General features: G+C 41.7%; 2 protein-coding genes across 2 annotated transcripts in view; one reads left to right on the top strand and one right to left on the bottom strand.

The window, feature by feature from the left end:
• The first annotated feature begins 3,429 nt into the window (after window positions 1–3,429).
• On the top strand, window positions 3,430–6,176 carry LOC119649970 (ribonucleases P/MRP protein subunit POP1). Its single transcript, XM_038052406.1, has 3 exons — window positions 3,430–4,593; window positions 4,648–5,743; window positions 5,800–6,176. Exons 1-3 carry the CDS (start codon window positions 3,566–3,568, stop codon window positions 6,124–6,126), a joined length of 2,451 nt encoding a protein of 816 aa, XP_037908334.1. The 5' UTR covers window positions 3,430–3,565; the 3' UTR covers window positions 6,127–6,176.
• Window positions 6,177–13,929: 7,753 nt separating this feature from the next.
• Window positions 13,930–25,011, bottom strand: part of LOC119649830 (limbic system-associated membrane protein) — a 216,732-nt gene continuing 205,650 nt past the window's right edge. The window contains exons 8-9 of the mRNA XM_038052172.1: window positions 20,424–20,594; window positions 13,930–15,886 (exon numbers count right to left, since the gene is read on the bottom strand). Coding sequence (XP_037908100.1) covers window positions 15,707–15,886; window positions 20,424–20,594 — 351 coding nt within the window. The 3' untranslated portion in view covers window positions 13,930–15,706. The remainder of the gene's footprint in view (window positions 15,887–20,423; window positions 20,595–25,011) is intronic.

Genomic DNA, 25,011 nt, shown 5'->3' with positions numbered 1-25,011 from the left:
GATTTTTTAACCTTATTAAAATCGGTTTACTGTCTGTCTGTCTGTCCGTCACACGCACTTTTCTCGGAGACCATTGTAGCAATTGGCACCAAATTTGGTAGAAAGGTGGGAACTGTGAACGCTCATGCAAATAGCGAGTTACATCCCTTTACGTCGAATTTAAGGGGGGGTCCCTATACATGCAAAAGGGAGGTGTAAATTTTTTTTTCATCAAATATAGTCATGGGTGGTATCAAATTAAAGGTCTCGATCAGTACTTTTCAAAGCCGGTCTTAGTTTTGACATTTGCTGGTGGGGAGTGCGGGGGGTTCAAAGTGTTCATTTTTTTAACGAACCCATTCTCAGAAACTACTTAACCGAAAAATCTGAAAAAAATCAAGGGGATGCCACTATATGGTACCTAGGCTCCGAAATACCCTGCATACCGCTACGTACTAATGGGACAAATGCACACTCAAATCTCTTTATAAAAGAAATACACAAAACCTTTCATACCTGAAGCGTCTAGCTTTCGGTTTCCGACTTTCCGAATTTCTTAAACCACGTATATTTTAGCAACCGCGGACTCTCATATCGGAAGGGGGAGTGTAAGAGCTTTTATTACCGTACGAATACAATCCTCATCACGGCAGTAAAACGAAGATGGGAATGATTAACTACTTGAGAAAATAAAGCAGACGACATATTAGTCATTCATAACAGAGCATAGAAAATCATTTCAACTAATTGTCGTTAGTGAGTTCCTACTCGTTTTTTTAAATAATAAATAAAATATTTGTTTTAGCTTGTAAACCTTTTCTCAATTTACATCTTAATTGTATATTAGCATATCTAGTTTCCCAACACGCACGAGCAGATTTTAATGATTTTTATTATACATTCAACATTCTAACTGATGCAGACAAGAATATTTTTCTTAATTCAATCCTTTTTGTATTGCGCTTTCCGATACATAAATCAAAATAAAGTGCAAACGTTACCTGGCATCAACAAAAAAGTCTTAGCATTTTCGTATTGAAAATCATAAACTGGACTACATATCAAAGGGTTTCTTAATAATAATAAAGATATTAGTTATTCGACGTGAATCTCATTTCATCCTACGTTGCAGACTGTTTTTTTGTCGCACGTCTGTAGAATTAGTACCTAATTTGTTGCTTTCCTTTTGAAACGACATCATTTACTTTGAGGCATATTGCCACAGAACAAAGGGAATGGCGGCAGTATGCATCTTAGATAACTAGACGTAATTACATTTTCGTAAGTAATTACCTAGGGTTTCCCCGTATAACACATCCAGCAATTAAAGAAAGTCGGATTTCAGGTAGGTAAAACAGATAAGACACTTTATATTTAGACATTTTAGAATGAAATTCAAGTAGTAAAACCCAGTTTGTTTTTATGATATATTAGCCTCCCTTCTTTTTTGTAATTTCTACCATTCTTTTAGGTAAACTATTAAACAATTTTCTCATATATTTCCTGGAAATTTGGCCTTACGCAGAAATAATAGCGTTTTTTAATTCGATTGGACCTCGCTGGAAAATCGAGGAGATCAGTGTGTTGCTGTTGAAAATACTGTTTTACGACCTTTGCACTATAAATTGTAGCATTATCTTGTTGGAAAATGAACGGCTAATCCGCGATTGTTCCCAAATTGTTACTAAATTCCTCACGTAGCATTTGCACATACCAGGAGCTGTGCATTTTCCCACTTAAAAACCGAATAGTTGACCGCCCATTGTATCCAATAGCAGACCAAACCATTACACTTCCGCCACCAAAGTGTCTTTTGCTTAACACTCACTCTTATTTCCTTATGTCATGGAAATAATAGCTGAAATCGTCGTGCCCGTCGAGGTTAAATTTTTTCTCGTCTGTAAAAATTACACGGTGCCATTTTTTCTTCCAACGCAAATGATTTTCTACAAAAGCCATTCTGGTCAGTTTGTGCTTTTCTGCGAGAGGCGGTTTTCTCTGTAATTTGCGACGCTTAAGATGCTTTGCTCGTGCAATAATGTTTCGGACATTTCTAATGGCAGTGTCAACGCCTGCCTTGCCCGCGTTTTCCGGGCTGCACTAATCGCATGCTAATATAGTAATTCTCCGTTCATACCGAGGACTTACCGCTCTTGGGCGCCCTGTGGACATTTTCTTTCCATAATTTTCGGGATCCCGAATAACATTACGGACGAAACATCTGCTGCGCTTCGTAATCCGAGCAATTTCCGCTATGGGTTTACCTTCGTCATGTAATGTTTGTATAACCTTTGATTCCGCCGTAGTCAACCGCTTTGCTCTACCCATTATCACGTATTCACTAAACAAAATTTACTAAAAACCACCTACAAATATATGTATATATGTTTTTGAGAATAATGGGGTCCTAAGTCCGCATCAACTGAATGCTGGACTGGACCAAATGGGGAGCAACTTACTCTCTCTTTCCGGGTCCATGGACCCCTCGCTTAGGGCTTCCACCCAAACTTTCCAAAAATGTCAAGCGATGACGGCTTTACGGTTTCTTACCAGGGCAGAGGCAAATCGTCAGACGCTGCCGTGTTCTCCGAATTATATGAAGGAGCACTCAACATCTGCGAGCTGCTACGGTCACGGTGCTCGCAGGGCAGAGGTGAGGCAGCGTCTGCGATTTGCTTCTGCCCTGGTAAGAAACCGTAAAGCCGTCATCGCTTGTCACCTACAAATGTTAAAAGCCAATTCTATGAATACCTTACGTCTTTTTTACAGGTCAAATATTCACACTCGAATGACCAGAGAATGATTTTTCTTTGCTGTCTTATCTTCTTTACCTACCTGAAATTCGAATTTCTTCAATTACTCCATGTTTTTGGGGAATCCCCCAGCTAATTACTCAGGAGAATATAATTCGGCACCGTTATCTCGGATGTATACAAACCTCCTTGGAATTGTTTTATTATTTTATGGAAAACATGGGGTGTCTTATCATTTTTACCGGCACTATACTACACTCCAGATTTGGTTGATTCCCAGCAATCACGTTATGTTCCGAGAAATACTATAAATTCATTGGAAAACACTTGAAATTTAAATATCGAAAAAAGAAGGGGAATCCCCTAAAAAGAATATTGAATAGGATTCTGGACATTATCTAAGACTTAACCCTTTAGTACTAGGGACGGATGTTACTGCGGTTTGAAAAACTAAAGTTGATTTTGTGAAATATGGAAATACTAATAATGATGCAAATTATTATTTATATTTAGAGGTGTAAATTTCTTTAAACATGGAACATTTTTTGGTTGTCAACTACAGTTCTGTCACTGAATTAATTCCATTTTAGTATTTTGGGGTTTCTACTAACCCTGAATTAGAACCAACTATGATTCGCGTCTTCACTTAAGATCGTCACTTAGTGATTGCAGTGGCCTCTGTTGGGAAACTAGAAACGACATTGACGTTTCATTTAATTTTGTAAACATAACCAAGAGGGACGAGGTTTCCGTGTAAAGTTCCAAATGGTTCGGAATTTGTAGCTATTAGTGAATTAAATTGAGTAGTAGTTGAGTAAATTAAATTAAGTGCGATGACATCAGAGAAGCTAGAGTACGATTCTGCAATCGGAGGCCACGTGCCCATTCCCGATGCCATTCAAACTTACCATTATGCCGCGGAGCGTGCCGACGAGGTCCGCAAACTCATCAATGAAATCCAAAATCCGAGCAATACAAAGTTGGCATTCCAAACGCTGCCTAAACACATGCGGCGGCGAGCGATGTCTCACCACCCTAAGCGGCTGCCCAGACGCTATCGAGGCATACACGAATCACAAATGTCCAAAGCTGGAAATCCTCAATCTACGAAGCGACCCTCCCGGAAGTTTCGGCGGAAACCCAGCAATCTCCTGAAGGAATACATTAGGCGGCAGCAGAAGAACATTTGGCTGGAGACACATATTTGGCATGCGAAGCGGTTTCATATGATTCCCAAGTGGGGGTACAAACTGCCGCTGGCTTCGTGCGCGAAGACCTTCCGAGCTAGTTATCGGGCGTCCTCGAGCCATTGCTTAATCCAGGACGTTTCGTATTTGGGTTGTCTAGAAGTAAAAGGTCCGCTGGACGATTTAAAAGTTGGATTTGATAAGATGACGAACTCCAAGTGTGGTTTGGGGATCACGGCGAAACTGTACACAAGCGGAAAGCGAGAAGGCACCGTTCACCTTTTTAAGGCCGGACAGTACCCACATGGAGCTCTGGGCACCATCAGCTTCATCTGGAAGCCCATGGAGAGTTTTCTCGAAATCTCCCGGACATTGTGGATATTCGCCCACCCGTCGATTTACAGGGAAGTAGCCAAGGAACTCATTTCGGTTTTCCGATTGGCCAGCGACCAAAACCAGGTAATGGAGGAAGACGCGGACGGACAAACAAGGACGATAACGAAGACAGTCGCTTACGCGCGGTGCCCTAGCTACAGCAACGCTGATACAAATATTTCTCTAACTGAACTGAAAGACACACTGAACCGGTATCGGCTCACAGGTCCCCTTTCGCAGTCTGTGTTGGTCTCGGCAATGAAATGCAAGGGCTTGCGACCCAACGAGCCGGAAAACTGGTAAGAGACTTTTTAAAAATCGTAAATGAAGTAAAATTAACATAATCCCCGCAGGTTCAAGGAGTTGCAAAACAACGAAAAGCTTAGTAAAGCCCATCAGCTGCAAACAGAGTTCTGGGACGACTGCAAAGGCATTACCTCGCCTGCAATGCTCATTCCGAATATGGTGCTCGGTCTAAACATCGAAGATCCTCGGCTAAACCGACCCAAAAAACGCACTAAAGCTTTACCAGAGTTACAACCAGTCAACCGAAGCATGTTCTTGGCCCTTCCTGAGGATCTCGCACTTAGTTTCATTTGGGATTCTGATACTCGTACAAACCTCACTAAGACGATGCTCTCTAACCACGAATTCTGCAAAAAACGGAGCGAGGACGCCATTATCCCTGGGGACCGCTGTCGCTTCGAAGATGAAATGCAACCCGTTCCCATTCTACTTATCCAGCGTCCAGGGTCGCAAAATAATTTCTACAAGAAGTTAGGCTACGGTTGTGGCTGGGACGTGATTGTGCCGTCTGGTTACGGAATGCCACTCTGGCTTTGCTTGATTATGTGGGGAGCTCGTCCAGGTGGGCTGCGGGAGATGAACTCTATCGCAAAGGAGTCGGGGAACGATGAAAATCTTCCCGATACGCTGATTGCTCGCAAGGAACGCGCCGAGAAATTTCGCGAACTTCGTGACAAATACTTTCGCTTGCCGCCAAATAAACGAGTCAATTATCGACGGCTGGGGATTGCAAGTCCTTTTGAATGTTCGTTTAAAAAACTAGTCAGCGAATGGAGAATGCCCCCGTCAGCGGGCACTGAAGACTTTCACGTTCTGCGCGAGAAACAGTTGCTTGATGACATCGCGACAGCTTTACATCGCAACCAGAACCTTCCTAACCTTCCTGAAGACTGCCTTGTTCCGATCTATTTGAAAATGAAAAGTCGCGGCAATCCCGGTGACTTCTCGGTGATTTGTTTGCCCAAAAGTCGTGATCTGAAGCACGCCCTCAAGCAACAGAAATTCTTCAATAAGAAGCCTGTTCACGTGGAACCACTGCATAACGATTGCAATGAAAACACGAGGAAGAAGCTACGAAAGGAACACAAGAAGCTGCTGAAGAGACTACGAAATCGTCGTGTTCGCGAAAAGAGGCGGAAGCAGGTAACATCATTTCTTATTTTCTGCCTTTTCTTGTTTCAAATTTGTCTTATCCCCAGGAAACCAGCGATAAACGCATAAAAATCCGCCCACCTGGCACAAGTGCAATAGTTGCGGAACAATTCAAGAAAATGTGTGAACTGTGGCTTCCGAACGCACAGAGCTCGATACGATACCAGTGCTCGCGGGAGGTGTTTGGGTACGTGACGCAGAGTAGCTTCAGCTTTACGGAGGCAAATGTGACGGCCATCGGGTACATAACGGCGCAGGGTCTTAAGCGATTATTGGCTGTCTGCAAGGGACGAGGCGAGAAAATGGTGCTCATTCGTGGAACCAAGTCACGGAACTATAGATTGGCTAATTTTAAGATAAATTGTTCTGTTTAAGAGGATTATGAGAGAGTTGAGATGAATATATGATTGTTACACGTTTTGTAGTTCGTGGAGTTTTCTTGATTTGGCATTACATCCTCTCATTATGCGGCTTCGCTGGTCGAAATTGTTGCTACGTGAGGAGGTGGAGCTGATACACATCAGGATCATATGGAAGAAATCATTCATTGTAAATGTTGAGGTCATCTGCTTCTTTGTGATGTACTAATTCGGTTACTCGCATATCGGCATGTCACTGATGCCCATTACGGTCATACTCGTCCCTGACTAAATTTGCATGACGAATATGCTAAGAGTTTAGCAAACGGACATATTCCTTAGTTGCGTAAAGATTCGATTGGTCGCGGATACTTAGTACCTCATCTTCGGTTCAGAAGAGTTTGAAAAATGAGTATATACCCAAGCTATCGCTTAACGTCTTGTAAGATGATTTACGAGTGTGTAGGCAGCGTCCTGGTGAGAGTTTGATGGAGCATTCCTACAGGATCAGCTCTTTTGAAACGGGCGCAGGAGGCGATTAGTGCAAATATTCTGGGTTAAGCAAGAACTGCAGTTCTGAATGATACCATGCGATCACATCTAATTAGAAGGAATTTATCGATATTGAGTGGGATGAACTCGGAAACTGCGGTTTTTGAAGAGGATTATAGGAGGCTGGGGAGCAGTAGAGTCGTACGGTCGAGTATGGGTCGAGAGATATCTGGAATGTGATAACACCGGGTCAGAATACAAACATCGGTGGAAAACACAATTCATTCGGGCTGCAGTTTAATCAACTAATGTAGTGTAAGTCATGGTATGATCTAGGTAGGCAGGTCCCTCGCCAAAGCATGGACACCTGGTGGCGCGTTGTACGCAATTTTTTGCCATCGGTCCTGCTGAAGTTAACTTTGTTTCTAGATTGGCCAAAAACACTTTGCTGATGAAAGGAGTTTCCCATCTGTTGCTTATAATATTCGTACCTAAAAGTATCTGTCCGGATGTGTATGTGTCCGGATAGCTAAGTAGTTAGAGCACAAGGCTATCGTATGGAAGGTCGCGGTTCAAATCTCACTGGTAGCAGTGGGATTTGACGTCGGATACCAGTATCTGAGTCAAATCAGGGTAATAATCTCGGGCGAGCACAATGCTGACCACATTGCCTCCTACAGAGTACTACTGTAGTGTACCGTTACGGTCTTGAATGAAGTGCTCTAACACACTTCAAGGCCCTGATCCAATATGGATTGTGCTCCAACGATTATTATTATTATTAAAACTATCTAGTGAACGCCTGACTTCACTTGCCGGCTTCGTTTGCCATCAGGGAACTAAAGCATTACGAAAGGAACTTGCAGGTGGTCGCAAATTTTTCGATACTAATGTGACGGACGTTGAGAGTCGACTTCTCATTTCCGTTGATGAGCGCCAAAGATGTTGAGTTGTTCCCGTTTTTAATCGCAACACAGTCTCTCCCAAACCGACCGGCTGCGTTCCGTGAATTGGTTGCAGCTCTTGCTCCAGCCACCACGAACGAGCAACGGCAATTCGTCCCCATCAAACTCATCCTTAGTTTAAGGAGTTAAATATCGTTACTTCTAACTCCGCGTCCCTTGTATCTCACCCCCAACGTGCCACTATGCAGGTGTTGGTCGACTCTCTGAAAGTAGACATTTACTGCGTTTCGGAGATTCATCTTAAAAGCAAGCATAACGTGAACTTCACCGGATATAGTACCATCCTGGATGACAACAACACCGGCGCCGCCCTTTTAATCAAAAAAGATTACGAACTCAAGGAAGTCGCCATAGACTACCTGTTAACTTGTTCCGCTGCGACGGCTTTCATTAAAACGGCAGATAGTAAGCGGATTCTCATAATCTCCATTTATATAAGAACCCATATAAAAAAAGTTCCTACTCGCGGTTTTTAATAACTGCATTAATAATGGCTACTTCTCATCCACCTGGAAAATAGCCAAAATTATAGCCATTCGAAAAAGAGGTGCCTCGTGCGAACTTGGTAACTTCAGAACCGTTTCACTTTTATCTAACTTAGGAAAACTTTTTGAGTGAGCATAGACGGTAGGGCTAGTCCAACACTGCAATGTCAACAACATTATTCCCGACCATCAGTTCGGATTCCGTGCTAAAGACGGAACACAGCACGATCTGAGCTACCTCCACGATATTATAGCTAGCAGACGTAATGTCAACAATAAACCCACGGTAGCATGCGCTCTGGACTTAGAAAAGGCCTTTGATTCCGTGTGGTTAAAGGGACTAATCTATTAACTAATTAAGTACGAATTCCCATTCCCGACGATCAGACTTGGCATCAGTTTCTTCGAGGATAGACATTTTTACGACAGCGTTGGAAATGAGATTTCCGATCTCTTGTTGGTAACTCTGTACAATATTTTCACTGCCGATGTCCCCTGAGATCGGTACAGAACTAATGCAATATGCCGACAATACATTCGCCTACTCCTCCAACTTTCGACCCGACAAGGCAGTTAGCGAAATAGAGGATTATTTGGTTGACTTCTACTACTACTATAATACCATACCTGGGGTATTAAAATTAATTTAGCCAAGACACAAGTCTGCATTTTCAGGAGGAAATCTAGATACTTGAGATCTGGATCCATCCACAGGAAGACTAAACGCCTGAAAGTGGAAATCAGGAATGCTACAGTGAGAGGGTCGAAATCGATCAAATATCTAGGAATAAATTTCAATGAATTCCTAGGATTTAATAATCATGTGGAACTCACTATTGGTAAAGCAAATGGTGCATTGGGTAGGATCTACTTTCTTCTTTGTAAGAAAGTGGGTCTAAGCACCAAAACCAAACTAATCCTATACGAGACTATGATCAGACCCATCATATGTTACGGAGTACCTTCGTGAATAACTTGCTCTTCGAAAGCCATGGATAAATGCATGTCTTTCGAACGCCGTGTATTGAGACATTGCACTGGATTGTCTTACAATTGGAAGACTAAGAAGTGCCGGAGAATTAGAGAATATATTCTCAACATTACGGAGCGATTTTTCAATAAACTCGAAAGCCATCCAGATCCAAAAATTAGAAGACTGTATGATCAGGGAAAAACAATCCCACTAGCGACTTTCCTTAGGCTATGCCAGATACTTAACATAACTCTCACTTAAAAACAATTATCCTGCTCCTTGTCTGGTAGGAGTGCCAAGAGGCTAACCACTATATAAATGTAAAGTGCAATTGTAAATAGTAGGATTAAGCTTTTGTGTAAGTAGAAATAAGTTAGTAATAAGGTAGATGACAGTAAGCAATTTAAACCGTCATGCGTCATTAGTGCGGACGCAAATAGGCTAAGTACTGTGTAATAAAAAATAGAAAAGACAAGGATCGATGTAAAATTACAGATTTTTTTTACATACTAAAGTTGCATACAGAGAAGGTCGGGTAGGCCAAACAATGTATAGCCACGCATTGTAATAACTCTAAGCTAGCTAAGCTTAGTTTCGCCACTCGTAGATGGAATGGCTAGACAGCGTAACATGCGGATACGGAGTTTCCGTCCAAATAGAAGTGAAATTGTTGCCGGGCTTGACGGTCTTCCTGCAGAGTTACGTTACTCCTCCTTTTCTGTAGGTCTGTAACTTCCACTCATCTGAAAATCCTGAGAATATGAGATTTTTCTCAGTGAGCGAAAGAAGGGGGTAATCAAAAGGATTCCGGAAAACGGCACCCCTCTTAAGTTAATTAACTTAAAACCGAAGTTCCCAGTCTGACGGGTCATAGCAGTTTTCTTATCTGCATTAAAGGGCAGAACATTGAAAGAACCGATCAATTTCTATATTTAGGAAGTGTGGTTTCAGCCGACCGCGGTATCGAACTGGATGTTGCCCGACGCATCAACAGCGCTAGATTTGCTTCCCCCGCCCTGCCTAAAATGTGGAATCTTTGGCCTGAAACTATCTCAAATGAAAAACTTGGTCAGGGCACAGGCCTGACACTCGTACGCATTGTGATCGGAAGACGAAAGTGGCAGATAGGTCATATTTTAAGGAGGACGACAATCGCATTGCGGACTTGCCTTAAGGGTACTTGGCGCAAAACAATAGAGAAGGAGTGCATTCAGATATGCATTTAAATTAAAGAGAATGCTTAAAAATGATTTTCAAGCGGAAACTAGCCTCTGTGGAGACAATGATGGGGATTGTATTTCTCGAAAATCCTCGGTGAAGGAATTTTCCTTAGAACATGAATTTTCATTCTCATAAGAGGTGGATGTTACCCCCAAAATTTTCAAATCAAATAACGCACCAGGGAGTCCTATACGACAAGGACTTGTATGAAATGCACTGTGACCTAGAAGTCTCAACAATGACATTACTGCAAAGACTATATTGGGCTCGCCATTTACAGTGTATGGACGCCCCGAGAATACCTGAAAAGGTATTCAAGGTAAAATTGACAGAAGGAAGTCAGTTAAAAAACCAAGGAATGGATGAGGCGCAATCGACGCCAACAGTTAAATGCTATTAGATGTAAGAAATTAAAGGACCCATTTATTGAACCAAGATAGTTGGAAGCAAATGTTGAAGAGAGTTAAGGCCCAAAACGGACTGCAGCGTTGTGAAGAAGTGTGCATTCTATTATTGTTTTTTTTTCTACTCGTTTGACTGAGCCTCTAAGGCAGTAGAATCACCCTTTAAAATTAGTTTTCTCTCTTCAGATCTTCCATAACCTGCTGTATTTCATTGCCTTCATATAGAAGAAACATTTATACCGTAGGGTTGCATTTCTCTGTAGATGTTGGTGTTCTGTTAGTGTAAACAGTTTGTCAGATAACCGATACCACGGAGTCAATTTGAATATTGCAAGCGGACAGTCTGTAATACAAAGACGGAGCCCTGGGAGAACTGACTGGAGAAAGTTCAATGAACTTATTGGCAATAAAGTGCAACTCCCTGGGCGACTAAGAGCTCTTTTGGTGCTTGAAGACGAATTGAAAACTCTGAATTGCACACTTTTAGAGTGCTGTGAAGTGGTTTTTCCTATATCCTGAGGCGAAAGCACTAAATCGGTCTCTTGGTGGAACCATGAACTGCAAATACTCAGGAAATCAACTAGATGACTTCTAAATCATGCCTGCAAAAGCAATAATGATGAAGATTGGTTAAACTTCCGGACTTCAGAGGGTGAATAAGAGGCAAAACTTTCGAAACGAGTCTCTTTGACGGCATACTGTGAGGAACTGGAAGGACAAAGGGAGACTTCAAGGCTGTGCAGAATCCTTAAAAAGGATGAGTCGATCAAGTTTGACTGTCTTGGAAAACCCGATAGTACTTTCACGAACTCCAGGCTGGAATCAGTACAGCCCCTCTTGGAAGTACACCATCCGGGAGAACTAATGAGAGAAGTTGAAGGGGGAGAGTTAGCGGTTTCTGTAACCCCTTCGACATGTAAGTGTTGCAAGGTGAACTGGAAAACTGCGAAAGCGGTTTTTACCAATGAAAAGGTGAGAGCTGCCATACTGTTCCTTGAACACTTCAAAGCACCTGGTATGGTTGACTTCTATCCAGCAATGCTAAGGAAGGTATATAGCACTTAGAGCGACTGCTAAGAAATATTTTTCTAACATGTCTTGCTTTGGACTACGTGTCTACCTTTAGGCACTAGCTTAAGGTAGTCTTCATTCCGCTTGAGAAAGATTATTATTCAAATCTAAACAACTTCAGATAGATTAACATCATTTTTGCTGAAAGGTTTGTAGAGGCTGTTTGAGACATTCGTGGGAAGGTGTTTAGGTCTCACTCAAAGATAGAGGATGCAAATCTGAAGGGTGAGTACCCGACAGGGGTGTTCGTGGACTATGAATGGGCGTTTGGCTGTGCACCATTCCAAAAACGTTTTGTTGTCGCCAGTGCTCATGGTGTCGATGATACTTTAAGTAAGTGGATTTATACTATGCTAACGCAGAGATTGCTGTGTGCTGAAGTGGTTGGCGCTACTTAACAGCAGAAACTACGAAAGGCTACCCCCAAGGAGGTGAGCTATCGCCATTCCTGTGGTGTATTCTGATCGACTCACTACTATGCGAATTGCAAAATTTGCCAATACATGCTCAAGTCTATGCTGATGACTTGGCTGTGCTTGGTGTTGATCGGCAACTCGGAAGCTGGTGCCAGACGCCTCAGGCATGGACTTTCAGTTAATCCAAACAAAACCATAATAGTATTATTTACGAAAAGGATAAAATTGGATGGACGTGTTACGTTGCTCCCAGGGCAGAGGTGAGGCAGCGTCTGACTAGTTGCCTCTGCCCTGGACGAAACCGTTTGTCCTATAATTTTTAATGCTTGGGTGCCATGCCCCAAACGAGGTATCCGCGGATCAAAGAAACGTGGGAGTAAGTTGCTCTCCATTTGGTCCGGTCCAATAACAAGTGGTTGTGGACTTAGGATCTCTCACTTATCCTAAACAATTAATTTAGCTTTAGCCAGCTCAGGCTCAAACTATTGGTTTCTATTGGATATAATTCGCACCTTTGGCGTGTTTTTCTAAATATATAAATGGAGCGTTTTCCATCCGATGCCACTCACGGTCACGCTGCGCCCAGGGCAGAGGTGAGGCAGCGTCTGACGAGTTGCCTCTGCCCTGGACGAAACCGTTTGTCCTATAATTTTTAATGCTTAGGTGCCATGCCCCAAACGAGGGATCCGCGGACCAAAGAAATGTGGGAGTAAGTTGCTCTCCATTTGGTCCGGTACAACAACAAGTGGTTGTGGACTTAGAATCCCTCACTTATCCTAAACAATTAATGTAGAGGTAAAGTTGAAACGAGCTCTCAGCGCCTATAAGTTGTGCAGACGGAACTTTGCCTCGACATGGGGACTCAGGCCTTATGTGGTAATGTGGATATACGTACTATTATTAGGCAGATGTTTGCTTATGCATCCGTTGTGTGGTGAACATAACAGCCCGCACAGCTTTAAATACATTACTCAATTTACAGCTCCTGGATATATTAATTCAAAGCAATGAAAGCAGGTCGTGGGGAGCACAGAGCATTGGAAGAATTACTGGCAGAACAGAATCCAGTTCTTATAATCCATTTTGATTTTCGGGTCCCTACACATCTGCTTTGTAGAAGAATTCTTGGCGGGTCCCAGAAGAATGCTTGGTGGGATATAGGTCTTCTACATTGATGGCTTAAAAATAGAACAAGGCTGCTCCGGATGCAGAAGGGGTCTTCTTCTCTAATAAAAACGAGAAATGGGCTTTTCTTTTGGGACAATATGTAACGGTTTTTCATGCTGAAGTATCTGTGATCTTAAGGGTGCAAACTGGGTGATTGTAGTCTGTAGCGATAGCCACGCTATACTGAGGGCGCTTTGAGTAGTTCTTTGATCACCTCGAAAATCGTTTAGGAATGCAGAAACTATTATATTTCAATTCTATATCTAGATACAACACGGTGGAATTACTCTGGGTATCTGGTCGCTGAAGTGTAGAGGGAAATGAAATTTCGGATGCCTTAGCAATGCCTGGACCGGAACCAATTGAAGAATCAGTAACATTGACTAATGGCAGGTGGCAGAGCTTAAATTCTGCTCGACACACCAAAGTTGCATACCGCAAAGTTTATTCTGTCGAAAAGTAGAAAGACTTGCAGTAGCATTGCAGGCATTCTGGCCATGATTAACTAGCTGGATATATGTATGAACAGAATAGGAATTACTCAAGATGATACGTATCTCTCCTGAAATGAGGCAGGCGTCTAATATAATTTCCGAAATCGAGTTTCAAAACTAAAACAGGATATATTACTATAATCATATCTTTCTTTTATTTTCATCTATTGGCTTACACATTTTACTATCTTTTTCTGGGGGTCTAAGTTAGTTAACCACATTTTTTAAATTTTCCATTGATATCAGTTTTTTTTCTACACATTTTCTTATTTTCATTTTAAATTTAACTGGGTGTTCGCCGGCATTTTTTGAAAATAAAACTTATTTCACAAGTCGTTTATTATAATGCGGTTTTAATAGATGATGATTTTCTTTTCTTTAAGTGTAGCTTAAAATAGTATTCCTCGAAGCTAATATTTATATTTTTTTACAGATGTATTTCATTGTTTTGGGAGAAAATTATATAAAATAAAGAGATGAGAAGGAAACAATTGTCTCTAAGGTGTTTCAATAAAATAAAATAGTCAAATTGATATTTTAATCAAGATATATTTTATCATAATCTTATTAAAAAATTAGGCCAAAAAACGGGTGCCGTGTCGTTCATCTTTTCTATTCATCTACCCCTATTTTTGCTACCTTAAACTTCACTTTCCGCTATATTTATCTTTCAATTCCGTATCGTGAGACAACAAATAGTGAATTGAAATAATTTATAATTTAATGATAAAACAGAAATTCAAATCGAATTCAAGGATATTTTTTAATTTATTTTTTTATACCATTTTTTCAGTCAGAGTTACAGAGTCATGTCGAATCCATATAGTTTCGATTTATTCAGTATCTATTCCTTGTTCTAAATATATCTTCTATGTAATTGTTACGAGGCTATGTCAAGCCTAATTATGGTATTTCGTATAATTATGTCTATTACATTAGCGTCATCTATACTTTTACTAGGTATGTTTAGTTTCTAGATACCAACGAGATAGCTTCCTTTATATTGTACTAAAACTAGTTCTGTACATCTTAAACACGCTAAATTTCTCCTATTTCTCAATATCCATTACAATTATAACTTTAAGATTTAGCAGTAGTTTTTCCTTTTATATGTATAAAAACATTTTTAATATTTTCACTTGTCCTAAATCACATTCATATAATATAATCTTAGATTCTCTATTGACTAGATTACAGTACTGTCTCCAAGTGTTACATGTTTTTGAGATTTCAATATTTTCAGTGCTTGATTTATAGCCTTCCAAGGAGGTTTCGATAGCTTTTCTTCAAATGCTTGTAATATCAAAGGTTTCTGTTAATTTGCTTTGTTTTTACAACCTGTGGATACGATTCTCGAGATTAGGAATTTCGGCGTTCACTACTGGTTCCTATGAATATGTACGGTTCATGCATCGATGAGTTTACGACTAGTGGCTTCTGTTTCTTCTGATAAGTTCCTATACGTAAAATGATCGTGCTTTCCACTTTTAAATTAAAGAATTAAAATTAATTTGTCTAACCTGGTAAAAGTACAATTTATAAATAAATTTATAAATAAAATAAAAATCTTATCCGTGCACGAAACACAATGTGAAACGAAAATGATCTTAACAATTTTTAAAATGACTTAATGCATATAATATTCTTACATATTTTCATTCCTAATCGACAATTTAAGGCACTTTCAATTGTATCATTTCAAAAAGTAATGACACAAATATTGAATAAAAACAATGTCACGGTTTAATACAAAATATTACCCCAATACGTACAAGAGTCAAATAAAAACAGAGACTAGAGAATAAAACACTTTAATATATTTTTTTCCTACTTATTACATGTACAGAGTCATTTCTTACTTTTTAATTCACCCACATAAGATTTTTACAAAATTATCTCTAAAGCTCCTATTTCTTGTAATCGATGAATATGTGGATTACGACTAGGAAGGTTACTAATAATAATGATGTCATGGGAGTTGCAATTCGTCGGGCGAAGTTGCTGGAGGCGCCAACTTTGTATTCCATTTCATCTACATCAAAGTGGACGTTGTGATCTCTTGTGTAGAATTGATGAATATCACTTATCTGAAAGGAGTAAAAAAAGGGAATTATAATTTTAATTTTTTTGAGTCTGGCGAAAAATGACGTCCAAAAATTACTTGTGGTACCAATTAAAACTCGAAGCAATTATCAAGGTCATAAAATTATATGAGAGTGGGGCGAAGGAGAACAGTGTTATGGTTACGGAAAACTAGCGGTTATATGTAAAAGGAGCAATGCAAGCTTTAGAGTTTCACCTAAGGATATCAGTTTTCCTTTTTAGTTTTAACCTTTCTCATATTCATAATCGGGATCAGTTCGTCGTGATTAGTTCCGTCATTTTGCTCTATCAAAAGACTTATTTGGCTATAGTCGCGACGGCTTTCAAATCACCTCCAGCGTATGAAGCCACCGTTGATTCGGCTGGCCTTTTGGTCCTTACCATCGACTTCGCTTTTCACACCAATCTTAGTAAGTGAATGCTGGTTAGCGCGAATTACGCAAACATACCATCAACAACGAACAAAGCAAGCAAAAATTAATAATACCTTTTAAGACCTTTAAACGGTTTTAGTAAACTTCTTATTATGAATTCATGGAAAAGAAATCTTATTTGTGACCACAAGTTCACTGAGCGTGGGGAGCCGGAGGCAAGTGTGTAGCCTGTGCGACGCAATTGGCGAACAGTAAGGAAAAGTCTAGAAATACCCTTTAACAATTTTAAAGGGCTTTGGTCCATTCCCTGATGCGAAATCAATCAAAAGAAACCTTATTTGTCATCACCGCCCTAATGGGCACTTCTAAAGGGCTTTGGCAAACCTCTTGATGTGAATTCAATGAAAAGAATCCTTATTTGTGATCACCGCCTTAATGGGTGGGAGGAGCCGGAGGTAAGTGTATAGGCAGTTGACGCAATTGGCGAAAAGTAAGGAAAAGTCTAAAAATACTCTCCAACAGTTTTAAACGGCTTTGGGCAATCCGCTGTTGCGAAATCAGTGAAAAGAAGCCCTATTTGCGATTACCGAATTAATGGGCGGGGAGAGCCGCAGGTAAGGGTATAGACTGTACAACGCAATTGGCGAAAAGTAGGCAAAAGTTTAAAAATACTTTTTAACAGTTTTAAACGGCTTTGGCCCACCTCCTGATGCGAATTCAATGAAAAGAAACCTTATTTGTGAGCACCGCCTTAATGGGCGGGGAGAGCCGCAGGTAAGTGTATAGGCTCTGCGGCGCAAATGGCGAAAAGTAGTGAAAAGTTTAAAAATACAAATGAACACTTCTAAACGGCTCTAGCCCACCTCTTCATGCGAAATCAATGAAAAGAAACATTATTTGTGATCAGCGGTTTAATGGTCGGGTGGGTGCGTAGGCAAGTGAATAGGCTGTGCGAAGCAATTGGCGAAAAGTGGCGAAAAGTTTAAAAATACTCTTTAACACTTTTAAACGGCTTTAGCCCACCTCGTGATGCGAATTCAATGAAAGCAAACTTGATTTGTGATCACCGCCTTAATGGGCAGGGAGAGCCGGAGGTAAGTGTGTAGGCTGTGCGACCCAATTGGCGAAAAGCAAGGAAAGGTCTAAAAATACTCTTTAACACTATTAGACGGCCTTGGCCCACCTCCTGATGCGAATTCAGTAAAAAGAAACCTTATTTGTGATCACCTCCCTAATGAGCGGGGAGAGCCGGAGGCAAGTATATAGGCTGTGCGACGCAATTGGGGAAAATTAAGGAAAAGTTTAAAAATGCTCTTTATCACTTTTAAAGGGCTTTGGCCCACCTCCTGATGCGAGTTTAATGAAAAGAAAGCTTATTTGTGGTCATCAGCTTAATGGGCAGAAGAAAGTAGACAGTGATGATTTGATGAGCAGTTGGTGTGGCCTATGTTTTGTTTTTGGTGGGACAGTGTCCTTTTGTAGAAGCCCGTGTGGCGGGGCGATGCCGAGCGCAGCATGTCTCGAGGCCGATTGGAGGTGTGCCTTGCCGGCTCGCTAGACAATTTTGGAAAGTGAATAAAGAGGGGGTAGTTTTTAGCTTGTCATTGAAGGAATGTATACGGGTAATGCTAATTAAGTTTCATTAGCTAAACGTGAATGATTGGTAGGACAATTCATGGGGCTTAAACCAGAACTGGTTGATGAACGTTGATTGCGAAACTGTAAATAATTATACGTTGCGTGTAGAGAAGGAGAGTATGGATTGTAGCTAGTAAATACCAGCGTAGGTTTGATACAGGTCAATCTCTTTACTTTACAAGGTGGGATAAAAAAATGATGAAGGAACACTCGCTTCAAAGGCTTTGTAAGGCCCCTTGTGAGCATGATTTATAATGGGCACAGAAGTGTGGTGTACTCGAATGAACAGTTGAGCTGACTATTGTTAACTACGCGAGAAGATCCCTCAAATTATTCCAAAAAGTTCCTGATTTTTATCGGTCGTAAGTGTAGTTTCAAGCCGTGTGTAATGGAGCCATTTCTTTTCCTTCTTTTTCTTTTACGCCTGATATGACGTTCCAGTTCGGTGGATAGTTGCAGGTATGATACGTCAATAACCTTCGAGGGAATGGATTTCTGAGGACTTTATCTGGCTTTGTAAATTACCGAGCAAAGAGGGTAGTAAATGCGTGGAGACCGGTGTTTTGTTGGAATAGCAGTAAGGTGCTGGTCAGCCTGAACGGTCTAAATTCGCCAGTTTTCGAAATTATTTGATACCTCTGCCTTGTGTTCAGCTTTGATATTTATTCTCAATTACGTATGTCTATATAATTGAATAATAACTTCATTTGCGGAACATTAATCAGTTTGAGTTGCTTTGGAGCTGGAACCATAAGAGACGGCTGCCTTTACAGCTTACACTTGACAGCAGATATTTTGAGCACCCTTTTCCATCAATTTCGGTGCAACTGACGTTTCTAGTTCGTCTAGAGTTGCTATGCTCCAAGGCGGATTGCTTGCGAGAGTTTTTAGGACGCGGCAGCTGCTTACCTATGGAGAAGGCGTGCTCCACTGTAGGTGGCTCCGACCGAAGCCTTTTTCAGTTGTGATGTCAATAGGATCCTGATTCCTCTATTGGGGTCTACACTTAAGTACCATAAATGATCCCGATTAGATCTGCAAACAGCCTGATTTAACTGTTATTATTTGTTCATGTTTGTTGCTTTCATGAGTGCTTGCCTCTTAGTTCTAAGGAAGCTAGAAAGTAGAAAGAACCTGGAAAAGTGCAATTTCTGTTTCTAATTTAGGCTTTGGACCTTGTCACCGTATTTTAATGTTGTTTTTGTTTGCTGGTGCGGAAACTAATGCACTCTTTTGAGAGCCCTCATGTTTGGAGGGTGCTAGTGTTTATATTCACTTTGATGTAAAACATATTGATGGGTAGCTAATTTAATTACACATCTGTGCCGTAATTGAGTGCCATATTAAAACTTGATAACACAAACCCATTAACAACTCGAAAAATATAAACACACATAAATATTTTCGTTGGCAAATGAAATCATCTCGTTATGTGTGCGTTGCACAATTTGTAATATCACGAGTGCCCCACTCACTCAGCGCACTTCAAATTTAGTTAGTGTTTTCCTCCTTTGCAACGCTATCATATTTTTGTATCTGAAGGCTATTCCAAACGGACTTGGAAATGAATTTTGCTTTTATGTATAGATTCACCAGCACACTACAAAAAAGCCACCACGAAAAGGATTTTATTCATGGATCTTGTGCCAGCGAAATATGAATGGGGTTTGAGTGGCTACGCTGTTCAGTTTGTATATATGATTCAAAAAACAACCCTAAAAGGCGGATAGATGAAAAAAGAATCCTGAAAAATTGATGGAATCATCAAATCGTATCCCATTTCCATCACCATTCCAAAAAAGAAAAATCTAAAAATGCTCTTCGCAGTGTTGCCGGGGTATATTAAATCAGTCATAAAAATGCGAGGGATGAGGACGAAAGGAACAAATTTTATAACTTTCCTGAACGTTATTTACAACGTTGAATCATTGAATTCGCAACGGAGAGAAAATGAGGTGAAGAGACGGCGAGGAACATTCAGACAAATCCTTGAAAAAGATCCAAACGCGTTTGTACGGGGAAGTTACCTCACGGAATTGTACAAACTCCATTTCGCAAATTGTACACCACATAAAATTTTATGCAAATATTTGATATTTGATTGAGGCCAAAATGAACAGGAGGACGAACGAGGGGGTGGGGGTCAAACGAAATTGCAATATTCGCTTGTTATTGCTACCGTTTAGTCTCGGAGTGGTGGGACGTGTTATGCAATCATGGCCGTGATATTTTCACTACAGCCCCAACCACGGTGGAAACGAAAATGTTTGATTGCAAAAATAAATAAAAAAATGAAATGAAATTACATTCGTTAAAATAAAAGCAAAGTAACTGTCGCGCGAAAAATCGTAAAAAGTAGATATGGGACCAAATGAGGGAGTCGGAAAATTAATCAAGTTCCGGTATCCCTTTGGCTACGAGGGTAGGAAAATATTTCGCGTCCCACCACTCTGATTTCCAAAATGAAAGGTGTTTGTCCTGCATTCCGATATGTCCTGAAGGTACTCACCTCATTCCATCCGTATCGATTTTTCGCTTGCACAATTGCCTCGTAGACCGCATTATGTTCCAAGCCGCGAATTACATGCGACATAATAAAGTGGCTAGCGTCCAATCGAATTGGTGGCGGTGCTATCCAAAAATCATGCCATTTGCCTGGATGCTGATAGGATTCGTTCATCTGAAAAAACAACAAAAGCAGAGAAAAAAATTAAGTGGAAAAATTCAGGATAAAGGAATGATGGTGCCGGAAAATATGCCAGTTTATGCCATATCATAAGGGATATCGTGATACTCGACTGGGTGGTGCTCCAATTATGATACCTTGTGCCGCCAAATGATTGCTACATGTCGGTACTGCATTTCGTTGTTAACATTTTGAATGACTTTGGGGAAGCAGGGATGCAAAGATTGATTCAGTTTGTTGAAAGGAGGACGGTTAGATTTGAGATATTCGAGTTGAGACCGCGTTTTATTTGTACCCTTATAGTGTATGCGCATTTATTACATCAATATATCTATTTTAATATAATGATAACATTCCTCATATACGTATGTAGTTACAATGGTGCCTCAGGAAACAATAAATTAGGACAACTTTAACCTATTCTAATTTTTGCGAAGAATAAGGAGGCCGGTACTGTCGACGAGCGGGATGAAAAGGACTTCGTTAAATACCAGGCGATTATTGATGAATAAAACAGCAAACGCCTGCCAGAAGGGCAGAAGGCGAAGCCCATCGCTCTCAAATGCAATCCATCTCAAGACCAAATCCGACAGAAATACGAGCAGAGCAGAGTTTGCAATGGCTAGGCAACCTCTGGAGGTAACAGCCAGCCGACGAGCCACGACTTATGAATTATTATAATTACGTGGTGCGTTGGGGGATGGTAATTTAGATAGCGACAGGCTAGAGCGGAGGTGTGGACCAGCGTTGAGGCCAGGCTGTCGGAGGGGATCATCGAGCATCCCCAAGACGCCGAAAATAAACATACGGGAACCATTTACTGCTTCGATTTCTCTCAGGTGGTTCGTAGGTTCCACGTTATAGCTTGTGCGGACCAATTTTCCAGGGACTTTCTCGTGTGTTGCGAAGATCAGCGACGCCTGTGAGGGCATAAAGCTCAAAGCCATCCCCTATGACGAGATTTCCAAGATACCGGTCACTGGCATCTGGTTGCCGAAGATCCGCATGGATAAGGACAAGTTCGTCCAATCCTTGCTCCTTGAAATTCATTCGGCGGCGACTGAGCCATCAAAGTGCTCCAACGCAAATACTATAATTTATCCGATAGCAGAAGAGATACTGATCGGGAAAGACCTAGAGTATGCCTCTTGACGAGGAAGAGCGTGCACGCTTTTCTGTGTCCGCATCTGAGTTCCAGCGGCCCAGTCGTGGTCAAACTAGAGCAGGCGGGGGCAGAGAACTTGTATATTTCCGCGGCTTATATAGCTCACGGCTGATCAGTTTCGCCAGAAGAACTGCAGCATTTGACTACCACCATAGCAGCAAAGAAAATTAAACTGTTGCTAGGCTGCGACGCCAATGTGAGGTATACGCTTTGAGGCAGCTCTGAAATCAACGAAAGTAGTAATTAATTTTTTGATTCTATTATTAATACAAATCTATTGGTATGTAATAGGTTCAGTACACCAATCTTCAATTTTCCCAGTTGGGAGAACTGTGACAGTTGGGAGGAGGTCCTTGGTAACAGCCTACTAACCGGCAATCGGATTCTTAGCGTGGGAAACTCGAGAGTGTCTGACCAGAGATCCTTCTTAGATCATAGTTGGATACTTTTCAGGGTAGATCTCACCGCAGAGGTCTTCAAACATTCAAAGACCCTAGTAAAATCAATTAGAGGAGGTTTGGTGTAGTTATCAAGAACGAAATCTCCGGGGCGCAAATTGGTAAGATTGGCACGTCAGACGAACTGGAGTCAAAGGTCGGGGTTCTGGAAAAGGCATTCGATACCACGTTTAAAGTGTCGTTCCCTGCTAAAGACAGCAAGAGGACACTGCCACCGTGGCGGAATGAAGATCTGTTCAGGTTCAAGAGGCTGACCAAGGAGATCTTCAACAGCTGCTACAGGCACAAATATTGGCCCGAAATTGAGGGATCCTAAGTCTGCATCCACTTGACGTCGGACCGGACTAAAGGGGGAGCAGCCTACTCCCTCTTTTCAAAAATAAAAGGCAAAGATCGCCTCATAGTATCCTACCAGGACAGAGGCAATTCGATCACGGTAACCGAAGGGATTCGCAGATGTAAAACATTCACTTTAAATAATTCGAAGAACATAACATGACTACGAATTATATTGAGCACAATCCCGTCAATAATACAATACAAGGACTGTCCGAAGAAGTAAAAGTCGACCATCAAGGCTGCCAAGAGGTGGTCCTGGTTGGACTATTATCAGAACATTGAAAGCACCAGCGAAATTGCAAGGCTCAGTAAGATTCTGTCCAAAGAACATAGGAGGCCATCGTTTCTTAAAAAGCCGGAGGGCTCCTGGACGGAATCTTCTGGTGAACCCTGCTGCTTTTTCAGACGCACTTCCCCGCCAGCAGGGAGGACTGTGTGTCAGAGCCTTGCTAGGAGGGTATGCAGTTACACTAGCTGTGCGAGCATAATGTCAATCATGCTTCAGAAACAGCAGGAAAGGATTGTAGCGTGGCTTGTCGAGATTAATCGGATCTGTATCTCCTTGAGATACGTACCACAGTCTTGGAGATGCGTGTGAGTGGTTTTCATACCAACCAAACTCCAGGAAGGATTTTCGACCAACCGGCATCACCACTTTCGTGTTGAAGATCCTAGAGCACGTTCTGGACTTCCACTTAAAGGCGACTATGGAAAGAATGCCTTTTTCTAAGCCCCAATACCCCAACCTCAAAGGAAAATTCACAGAAACCGCTCTTCACGAGGTAATTGGTACGGTTGAGTGGTCACTGCAGTATAACCGGTATACTCTAGCTACCTTCCTGGATATATTGGAGGCGCTTAGCAATGTTATTATCAGCGCCATCGAGAAAACCTTGACTATTATTGAATTGGAATATCCTACACATTGAATAGTATCCATATTAAGAACCAGGATAATCCAGTCAGATCTGGGAGGGAGTCACTTAACCAGAGAAGTGAGACACGCAGCAGGATGGCATCATCTCTCCGGTATTCTGGTTAACAGTGGCGGACGAAATTTTAAGAATATATGGATAGGAGCGGGTGAAGGTGGCGGCGCATGCTGACGATTCAAGGATATTAGTGTCACGGATGTTTCCGACCATTATGAGCGATATTGTGGAAGGAGCGTTGGGAAGGATGTGACTGTGAGCCACAAGGCGCGAACTCGGCATAAATCCAATAAAAACGGAACTGATGCTATTCACCACTAGGCCAAGGATACCCGAATTTCATCTACTGAATGAATAAAGGCTTGTTCTTTCCTCCAATGTAAAGTATTATATCTGGGTGTAATCTTGGATCGAAGCTAAATTAGAGATTGGGTATAGAATTGCGAATTAAGAAGGCCTCAATAGCCTTTTATGTCTGCAAGAGAACTTTTGCGAAGAAATGGGGTCTTTGGCCGAGGATGGTTCTCTGAATGTGCACAGCTGTGGTACGTCCCATCCTAACGTACGGCTCTATTGTATGGCGTTGAGCAAAACGTACAATAGAACGAAGCTTAATAGGATTCAAAGAACCGGGTGTACAGGTGCAACCGGGGCTCTGCAGTCCTGCCCGGTAGAAGCTCCCAATGTCCTGTTGCACCTTCTTCCCCTAGACCTCCACATCAAACAAGTTGCAGTATGCAGTGTCGTCAGACTACGAACATCCGGATGCCAGACAGCGAAGTCCTACTAACATCCTAGATGAAGTGACTCGGAAAAGCTGGGCATCAAACACGGACTATTTCACACGCAAGCTGAACTTCACGCGAAACTTTGCTGTGGACTTTTCAATAAGGGCAGAATGGAAGACCGGCGTTTTGTATGGCTATGACACATTATTTTTCACCGGCGTAGCGGCGTAGATTTTCTCGAATGCATACAGTGTATTTGAGTCGTATAGTCTCCCAGGTTTCGCCAGTGTATTTCCAAGCGGAACTACTAGCGATACTGGAAGTTTGGAGATGACTGGGGCATGATCCGTAACATAGCGAAACATAGCCATTCTGACCGACAGACAAGCGGCCATTAAGGCCTTGTACTCAGTGGCGATGTTTTCCAAGCTGGTGGGGCAGTGCGGAAAGGCGCTGAATAGTCTGGGCACCACGCTTAAGGTCACCCTCTTCTGTGTTCCCGGTCATAAGAAAATAAAGGGGAATGAGGGAGCTGACGGACTGGTCAGGCGGGACTCTGTTCTTAGCAGTCCCGCGGCGAGTGTAGTCTGTGTCCCGATGGCGACTGTCAAGAGTGGAATCTTCTCGCACTTCTTGTCAGCCGCGGACCTCAGATGGCGAAGGCTCAGCACCTGTGTCAAGCCAAGAAAGATTCTTGTGCCAGACGCGTGTAAATGCATACAAAATTACAGCGGTCAGCACGGAGCGCTGGCCTATAGGGGAATATACCATTAGATACGGCATACCCTA

This window comes from Hermetia illucens, chromosome 2, assembly GCF_905115235.1.
Source record: "Hermetia illucens chromosome 2, iHerIll2.2.curated.20191125, whole genome shotgun sequence".
Classification (NCBI taxonomy): Eukaryota; Metazoa; Arthropoda; class Insecta; order Diptera; family Stratiomyidae; genus Hermetia; species Hermetia illucens.
The sequence above is the reverse complement of the archived record's forward strand: the minus strand, read 5'-3'. Positions and strand labels throughout refer to the sequence as shown.

Bases quoted from the DNA above. Each gene is read 5' to 3' on its own strand.
- LOC119649970 (XM_038052406.1), top strand. From the start codon at position 3,566: ATGACATCAGAGAAGCTAGAGTACGATTCTGCAATCGGAGGCCACGTG. The intron at 4,594-4,647 runs GTAAGAGACTTT...TAATCCCCGCAG, and splicing joins CCCAACGAGCCGGAAAACTG to GTTCAAGGAGTTGCAAAACA. The intron at 5,744-5,799 runs GTAACATCATTT...TCTTATCCCCAG, and splicing joins GCGAAAAGAGGCGGAAGCAG to GAAACCAGCGATAAACGCAT.